Below are 9,586 nucleotides of genomic sequence, written 5' to 3'. Positions count from 1 at the left end.
TCAAATCAGAAATAACGCTTTGAAGTTTTAAATTATCATTTGAGGCTTACTTTGATAAAAAAAATTCTCAATGTCACATTTATGAAACAGCAGCGCTGTTGCATTTTGGGAAACATCATTAAAATGGTTATTTCTGAAACTGCTGAACTGAGACTTTTTTCCTCGCTTGCTGCAAAACACAAGCCATTCGTTATGACACCCTTCTTTTTTTTCATTTCCCCCCCACACCCCCTTGGGTCAAAAACTTCAGAAGCTTAACGAATAATTCTGAATGGTCAGTAACATAGCAATCTCATTGGGAGGAAAACAGGGTTTCTTTTTGGTTAAGAGTATGAGATGACGATGGTCGGGGTAACAAGCATCGGTAACAACTGCCGATTGTTGATGCTATACCAGAGGTCCGTGTCGTTATCCAGAGGCTGCACTGTATTTTTATATCAATTTTCTAGCTCCTGAGGATCTATTTGGAGCAGATGATGACGAGGACGATTTATTCGGGCCCAAGAGGACTCCAGCAGCTCCAAAAACAACACCTGCTAAACCAAAACCAGACAATACTGGAGAAGAAAACACAGAGCAACAAGAAAAGGTAGGTCTGGACGTAAATTATTGGGAATAGGAAGAAAAGGGGGGGGGGGGGTGTGATAAAAGTTAGTAATAGTTTATCTGCTTTATTAAATAGTTTTTGGTTTTAATTATTGTTATATGTTTTAGTTATCAGTCTATTATTATTATTATTTTATTATTATTTTATTATTATTATTATTATTATATTATTATTATTATTATTATTATTATTATTATTATTATTATTATTATTATTATTATTATATTATTATTATATTTTATTATTTATTATTATTATTATTATTATTATCATTATTATTATTATAATTATTATTTTATTATTATTATTTTATTTATTATATTATTATTATTATTAGTTATTATATATTATTATTATTATTTATTATTATTATTATTATTATTATTATTATTATTATTATTATTATTATTATTATTATTTATTATTTATTATTATTATTATTATTTATTATTATTATTATTATTATTAATTACTATTATTATTATTAATATTGTTATTAATATTATTATTATGAATATTATTATTATTATTTTGGCGTCATGTATCATCATCAGTAACATAATTAATCATCCATCTACCTATACCATACCTCCAAACCCAGTCCGCTCCTCGACCCAAGAAGTTGGCCGGGGCTGTATCCATGTTTGGAGGCATCGACCCTTTTGCTGCTATGAAGAAGAAGACCCCGAGCCAAGACACAGACAAGATTGTCAAGAATGATTCGGAGACGAAACCCGCATCGACAGTCAGCCCAAAACGGGAAGCGGTAGGAATCTCTTGATAATTTGTTTGCGGCTTTGCAGACTGGCTTATAATCTTAGAAAGAATCTCCCCACTTTTTTACATTGATTTTCCGCTTTAAAAGAATTTTTATAACTATTCTATTTCGTTTTTTTTCATAGATTTTCCGCTTTAAAAGAATTTTTATAACTATTCTATTTCGTTTTTTTCATAGATTTTCCGCTTTAAAAGAATTTTTATAACTATTCTATTTCGTTTTTTTCATAGATTTTCCGCTTTCAAAGAATTTTTATAACTATTCCATTTCCTTTATTTCATAGATTTTCCACTTAAAAAGAATTTTTATAACTATTCTATTTCGTTTTTTTTCATATATTTTCCACTTTAAAGGATTTTTATAACGTGTGTATTCAATGTCCAGATGATATAGAAGATAACCCAAAGTTGTACAAAATTCTATCAGATAAACACAATTTTCTGGGAAGGCATGATATGATATGAGTCAGACATGCCCTCTCAGATACTATTATTTCCAATTTCCACTTGTATTGTATTTAAAGAAACCTTTTAATGTAATATTTCATTTTAAAAAGGGTAAAAATCATGCATTATGTGCTGATAAACATGTAGATTTTTTTCTTCTTGATATTCGAAATTGCTTTTATAAAATAGACGGATGTTTAAAATAATGTTGTGTGTGATAGATAAAGGTGTAGAGTCACATACATATATATATTTAGGTGTCTAGGTTGTATTACGATGAATACCATAACAATCCTTTTAGGGAGAGATTAGTTAGCTAGCCAGTCTGCCATCCTACCTTTTAGTAAATACCCTCCTCTCTCCCCTCCCACATTTATACGCCATCCACTCAATCACCCACCCCCATTGACGATGGTTTCAGATTTTAAGATATTTTGTTTTGTGCGGGGGGGGGGTGAGGGGTACTTTTTTCTTGTTTTTTTTGTTTGTTTAATTATTGTTATTTTTTAAAAAAATTTGTTAATGGTCTATTTTGAATTTGAATGGTACTTATTTTATAATATAAAAACTATGTTACACTTTTTTTTTTTACATTTAGACAGATTTATATTTACCAATAGCACATTAAGGCAAGTTTTACAAATGTTAGTTTTTATTTTTGAAATTTTCGAGACCCAATTCTAACAATCAACGCTTCCCCAGTTATAATTCACCATTCAGTACATTTGTGCATTGGTCACTTTGATCACTAAGATTGTGTGGCTATGTGGTCTAGTGGTATGACACTCGCTTTCGGATTGGTAGGTCTTGGGTTCGAGCCTCGTGCTCGGCGCATAGTTGAGTCCTTGGAAAAGGCTCTTTACTCACATTCTCTCACCGTACTCAGGTGTAAAATGAGTACTTGGCTGTTAACAGCGTTGTCTTTGTCCGAAAAATTGTAATATCGCCTATCAGGCGTCATGCCCCGTCCTTCTGTTAAATGTTGCTGTTGGTCAGGGACCCCTTGTAAAGCGCTTTGAGCACATTTAGTGGATATTGCACTATATAAAACTCAATTTTTTTTTTAATGAATTTTATTGTGATAAAGTAGAATTTACCAAAGATTCGAAATAAGGCTCATAGGAAAATCGTTATTATCATTGTTGATATTGGTTTTGATATTACATATCATTATTATGCTCTCAATTTTCCAAGATATTTGTGTACTAGATTTAGATAAAATACTCAAAACATCTGCCAGCCGAATGTAATGTCCCAACCAACACACACAACTAGTTGTAACCTTTAACGTTTATAGTCTGATTGATGTAATTTAGTAAAAAGTGATCACCGAAAGGGCTGTCTAAAAACAATAACAAAGAGCTGAGTGACGTCAATTTTGTTTCTTTAATATAAGACAAACTGTCTCATTCTGGTTTTAACTCTCTCCTTACCAGCCAGTTTCAGAAATTTACTCAAAACGTCACACCAACCCAACACCAAAATAGATTGTCTTACTCAAACAGAATTGCACAATGCGTGCTCTACAAAACAATATCAAGTTTTTATAGCTATAACCAAAAAAAAAAAATAATAAATAAAAGGAAATCTTTAATTTTTGTTGTCTACAAAAGAAATCAGAAATAAAATTGTTCGTTGTATCGTAATGAATGTGACGATTTTCCTAAAGTTGGTAAGGAGATAGTTAAGTCCGGGGGGTGAGCATGATTCTGATAATGAAATTCCATGTATAAGTTATAAAAACAAGACTCAGATTGAACATTTTACAAAACCTAGAGGTGCCTAAATGAGCCAAGAAGATGGAGAGAAAAAAAAAGAAAGTGAATGTAACTCATATAAAAGGGAACAATACAAAACAAACATGTTCAGTCTTTTAGCATTCCTCAGGCTACACGCAATACTAGTAATAGTAACAATAATAATTCAAATGTTTGAATATCTTACTTTATCATGGCATTATTTCATTAAACCCTCTCAACCTTTCCCATCCCAACTCTATACCTCTTCCATATTATCCTCATGATTGACTGCTCAACCATCTTAAGTTTATAAAACATGTGTTCAAATTCCATAGGAATAAACACTTATTAACCCTTTAACAGCGATACCAAAATTCTTTCGAATCATTTTTTTTCCCCTGGAGTTGCTACATTTAACAGGTCTTACCGTTTTTCACCAAAAGATAAATAGTAATGGCAATGTAATTTGAGCTTCAGTGAAGCCTGGATTGCATTGCATTCTTTTTTTCTTTTCTTTTCTCTCTTTCTTTTTGTTTTTTGTTTTGTTTTTTTTGGGGGGGGTTTTTTGTTGTTTTTTTTTGTTAACCTTCAACCGCCAAACAATACAAGACTCTTTTTTAAAAATCACTTAACCATTTCCATAATGGGCTCAAATTCTACTTTTTTTTTTTGTTGAAAAGGGTAAGATTTGATGTTAGGTTATCACATAACCCAACCTTGCCCCTAAGGAGTTAATCATTGTGTAATTTATTGACTTAAGATTGTTGAGCATCTTTTTAATCGGACATGGCTGTCAATTTAATTTTAGCCTTTGACCTTTGACCCTCTTCCAAATCACTCCTCTTTGATTGCAGCCCCCTGCATTTGTTGACCCTTTGGCAGCCTTGACCTCCCCGACCCCAACCCCTAGCAAAGGAGACAACTTACGACAATCTAAGGTTACCTCCCCTGCTAAGACAGATCCTTCCGACCCCAATCATGAATCTCATGTAAGTATACAGGGTGGTCAATTGCCTTCAACCCTCTCCTTACCACCTATAGGAAAATCGTCATATTTGTTACGATGCAACAAACATTTTTCTTATTCAAATTTCCTTTGTACATCGTAACATTTAAAGAAAATGAACAGTGTGTTATAGATCATGTTTTGCTACAGAAATTATGTATCACAAGAATTTTACTGCTATGATGTCTGAAGGATAAAAAATCTATTTTGTGTTAGTTGGGTGTAGTGTGAAGTTTTGGGGGAAATGACTGGTAAGGAGAGGGTTAACCGCCAAACAGATATACAAGACAAGACTCCTTTTTAAAATCACTTAACCATTTTACATACTGGGCTCAAATTCTACTCATTGGCAGAAAAGGAAATCAACAATAACAACAACAACAATATGGTGTCTACCATATAATACTAATGAAAGAGTGAGAATGGAGAGGCTTCGTATGGGAACAAAACAGACAATGGACGTTTCGGGTATAAACCCTTCGTCAGCACAACAATACACAAATTAACGTGTTTTAATGGACATTTCGAGTACAAACCCTTCATCAGCACAATACACAAATTAACGTGTTTTCCACGTTAATTTGTGTATTGTTGTGCTGACGAAGGGTTTGTACCCGAAACGTCCATTGTCTGTTTTGTTCCCATACGAAGCCTCTCCATTCTCATCACTCTTTTGTTAGTATTTTACGATCACCAGCTTCAGGCAGCCCCTACCGTTTTCTACTTTTAGGTGTCTACCATATAGCATTTCATCTCATTAAAATAAGCTGCATGTGCTTTTCAAAATCTAAATGAAATCCCTTTTAATGCTGTATCATGGGCACAGAATTAGTCTTTCAGAGCCATTAGGAGCCGGAGTTTATCACAGTTTCTTTAGAGTGAAGTGGACAATAGTAATATGCTTCAACAGTCGTAACGTCACTTCCCTCGTAACGACACATGGTAACTTAGTAACTGGCTCTAAACTATCAGAACAATGGCGGACGCCCTTATGAAATATTTCTGCGATGAGCATAAAAGCTTATCCAGAGGGAAAAAAAACCTATTATAAATCTAATCATGTTTGGACTTCTTACACATTCTGATCACAAGACATATGAAAAGTTCTAGCCAGCATGAAGAATAAAAAGTACAGATTTTCTTTGTTTAGAACCACGATGGCCGCCGTTGCTGGGCAACGTGACATCAGACTATTGAATCTAATTACTCACTCAATTTTGGCCCCTTAAGACCTTTTTAACAAGAAAATTCTCAAATGAAAGTTTTGACGATGAAAATGATGATTTACAAGCTTCAGAAGGCTGATTCAAGACAAATTTCAACATCTTCTATATTGAGGCTTTATTCACAGATAAAATAAATATAAAGGCAGAACAGAAAGAAAAAAAAATTGATGGCTGTATTTACCATTCTAACTCTTAATCATTATGTTATCTATAAAATGGAAAGTTGTAATCATTCAGTCCTTGTAGATTTTTTTTAAGAGGTGAAGCAAAATAATCCCTATCATGTCACTTCGTAACTTTTTTGGGGGGGTTGACACTCTGAATCGAAGAGCACCAACAGCTAACATAAACATTCATCATTATCAGTGGTTATGATTTGACCCACATTGTCTGCTATTTTTAAGAGTTTGTAACAAATGCCTGTAGAGGACAAAACAAGGCAGGTCTCATCATTTGTATTATTGATGATGTATTATTATTTTAGCCTCTGATGCAGGAAGAAGAGATTCAAAATAAAAACAAAATGGAACCAAACCTCAGTAACTTTTACAATGTCTTTTTATATTTATTTTTTACATTCCCAGAAGCCTCTTGCCTTCAACCCTGCAGCCATGTTGCCTGGAGCTGTCCATCCGTCTCTCAAGAAATTGGAGAAGTCAGAATCGGTGGACTTTGACCAGCCGGTGGAAAGTGAGACACTTCAGACGGCCAATAAGGTGAGATTTAGGGTGATTGATAAAGAGGAACCGAGCTCTCCAGGAATGAATGAGTAACACTGAACAGAGAACAGGCAAAACTTGGGAGAACAGCTGGAAGCATGAAAAAGTTGGGGCTGGCTGAGACTAGCTTGTGTACATGGGGATGCCCAGAGCAGACATTGGAGTACATCCTTTAGAGAATGCCAGGATGGGCCCAGCTGCACTGACCATGACCTAAAGAGTGTGCTCCACAGATGCTGTGGAGTGGGTTCGGTGTTGGAGCGAAAAGCTATGATGATGATGATAAAGAGATTCAATATTGGCTGGGTTTTTAAAATCAATTTTATAATAAATTTAATTTTGAGGATTGATTGATGCAGTGATTGGATGCTGAATATGGTTCCTTCCCATTTATTTCTGAAGCATACTACCAGTACTCGCTGGATACTAAGCACGCTCTCAGGAAAAGCCAAAAAGCATGCTAGAATCCTAGCGTGTCGAAACCCAATACTCATGGGAGATGGAAGATAACAACCTATATATGATTTGTAAAAATTTGTGTATTCCTCTTAATAGGGACCTGTGCTTGTGTCTGGACGAGACCTTTAGATCTCAAACTAAGGACTTTGATAGTGTGCTCTTGGAATCTACATCTGTTCCCTATTTGAACAAATTCCCCTTTGTCTTACCTTTTCTTTTGTGCTTTAATTGTAATTCTAGAACTTTTTACTATCCCATTTTCTTCCTGTTAACTGGCGCTGATATGACCTTAATGTGTTGCAAGCGCCGTAAAACCCTTAAACACAACAAAAATTCAGTAACTAGTTCCAACATGCTTTATTGCAGGACTTGCTGTAAATAAATTTTAAAAATTGTTTCACATGAGGTAGATCTGTTGGCAAACAAGCAAAGCGAATTGATTCAAGTCCCTGTGCTATTGGGATTTCTTTATTTCTTTTTTTTTCTTTCCTTTTCTTTTCTTTTTTTACGCACTGCAATTGGATAATCTAGTTTTTATCTGATCAGGAGAAATTACTTCTTGTTCTGTTCGGTGGTAGGTGGCAAGCATTTTGATACTTTCTATACTATATTATACCATGTCAAAGAACCGTTTTCTTCTTATTTTTAAATTATGCCAATATTGCAATATTTCTAATAGTGCGGCTATGTGGTCGAGTGTTATGACAATCGTCTTCAGACTGAAAGGTCCAGGGTTTGAGTCATGTTCTGAGTGGCACATAGTTGAGTCCTTGGATAAGGCTCATTACTAACATTTTCTCACTGTACTCAGGTGTAAATTGAGTACCTGGCTGTTTACAGTGTTGTCTCTGGCAGAACAAAAAAAATAATATCACCTAAAAGCATCATGTCTTGTACTACAAGTTAAGTGTTACTATTGGCTAGGGACCACTTGTAAACACTTTGAGCACGTTAAGTGGATATTGTGAATTGTTCAAGTTTTTTAAATTCTTACTTTTTTCCATTAAAAAAAAAAAAATTGTTACCAGGACCGTGCAAAAGGAATTTCTCGTAGACGTCCTCAGAGTCGTAAGGCAAGACGAATGGCTGCTGACCAGTCGACTGATGACGTGGACAAAATCTTATCTCCGACATCGACCACCATCCCTGAACTACCCAGTCTTCCAGACCTGCCAGCCGCAACTCCTACAACTACAGCAAAAACAGCGGCTTCACCAAAAGAGTCTTCCCCATCGACAACAGCAACAAATGGCAAATCCGATCAAGCCAAGACGGAAAGCAATAAAACCTTTGACCTTTTCGGCAATGACGAACTCATGGATGGGCTCGACACCAAGGAGAAAACTACGGGGAAAGGAAATACTACTAGTCATGTCGGCATTGATAATAATAATGCTGAAGACAGTCTATTCAAAAAGGATTTATTCAGTGGTAAAAGCGGCTCGTCCAAATTGAATTCGAAATCTACAGAACAGGAAGATGAGGATTTATTTTCTAGCACTGCATCTAAATCAAAAGCTCCTGGATCTAAGTCTAATTCAAAGGAGGCCGTCGACGATATTGATGATTTGTTTGCCAGCAAACCAACTTCTAAGTCTAAACATGATATTTCCTCAGTTTTAGACAAAGACGACCTTGACATTTCTAGTGAAAAAGCTGTCAGCAATTCTAGGTCAACGAACAAAGACCTCAACTCTAAAACTGTTGACAGTAAAACTAATAATAAAAAAGATGATGATGATGACGATTTGTTTGCAACATCAAAAAGTTTGTCTTCCAGTAATAAAAAGAAGACGGGTAATGTTATCGCCAATGAAAACGATGAGGATGATCTTTTCTCCTCTCCTTCATTGAAGAGCAGTTCATCCTCAGCCAAGGCAAAGAATGGAGAAATCAAGAAAGCAGATGAAGATGAGGATGATATTTTTGCTGACTCTTCTCTCAACAAGAAAAAGGGTGGGTAACTCCTTATAGTCATTTTTATTCCTTAGCAAATTGCTGTTCTTTACTGACCTTCTTGTCACTTTTATGTGATTGCAACAGATCTAGATCTTTATTTTAGTTTTGGACGGAAATATTGTCCAATTATGTTGTTGTTATTATTATTATTATTATTATTATTATTATTATTATTATTATTATTATTATTATTATTATTATTATTTTATTATTATTATTATTATTATTATTATTATTATTATTATTATTCATTTCTGTTCTATCTTTGAAAACGTTTAACCAGAAAAAAAAAACAGAAAAAAATAATACCTGCAAGATTTACCATGAATGAGATTTCTTTATTGGTCTTGTGGTACGACACTCGCTTTCGGATTGGAAGGTCCTGGGTTCGATCCTCGCTCAGCCCATAGATGAGCCCTCGGAAAAGACTCTTTACTCACATTCTCTCACCATACTCAGGTGTAATATGAGTACCTTGCTGTTAACAGCGTTGTCTTTGTCCGAAAGAATTAATAATATCTCTGACAGGCGTCATGTCTTGTCCTAAATGTTAAGCATCGCTGTTAGCCAGGGACCCCTTGTAAAGTGTTTTGAGCACGTTTAGTGGATATTGCGCTATATAAAAGCTCAATTTTTTTTTTTTTAAT

At 34.5% G+C, this 9,586-nt stretch overlaps 1 protein-coding gene across 3 annotated transcripts in view; it reads left to right on the top strand.

Moving 5' to 3' along the window:
- LOC144956832 (uncharacterized) overlaps positions 1-9,586 on the top strand; it is a 68,519-nt gene that overhangs the window by 50,385 nt on the left and 8,548 nt on the right. The window contains exons 28-32 of one of the 3 annotated variants that reach the window (XM_078887585.1): positions 450-589; positions 1,209-1,373; positions 4,425-4,559; positions 6,387-6,518; positions 8,009-8,936. In XM_078887585.1, coding sequence (XP_078743711.1) covers positions 450-589; positions 1,209-1,373; positions 4,425-4,559; positions 6,387-6,518; positions 8,009-8,936 — 1,500 coding nt within the window. The remainder of the gene's footprint in view (positions 1-449; positions 590-1,208; positions 1,374-4,424; positions 4,560-6,386; positions 6,519-8,008; positions 8,937-9,586) is intronic. The other 2 variants (XM_078887586.1, XM_078887587.1) reach the window with 2 other exon arrangements.

This window comes from Berghia stephanieae, chromosome 11 (assembly GCF_034508935.2).
Source record: "Berghia stephanieae isolate SIO BIC M18660-M18661 chromosome 11, UCSD_Bste_1.3, whole genome shotgun sequence".
NCBI classification, from domain to species: Eukaryota; Metazoa; Mollusca; class Gastropoda; order Nudibranchia; family Aeolidiidae; genus Berghia; species Berghia stephanieae.
This window is presented reverse-complemented; position numbering and strand designations above follow the sequence as displayed.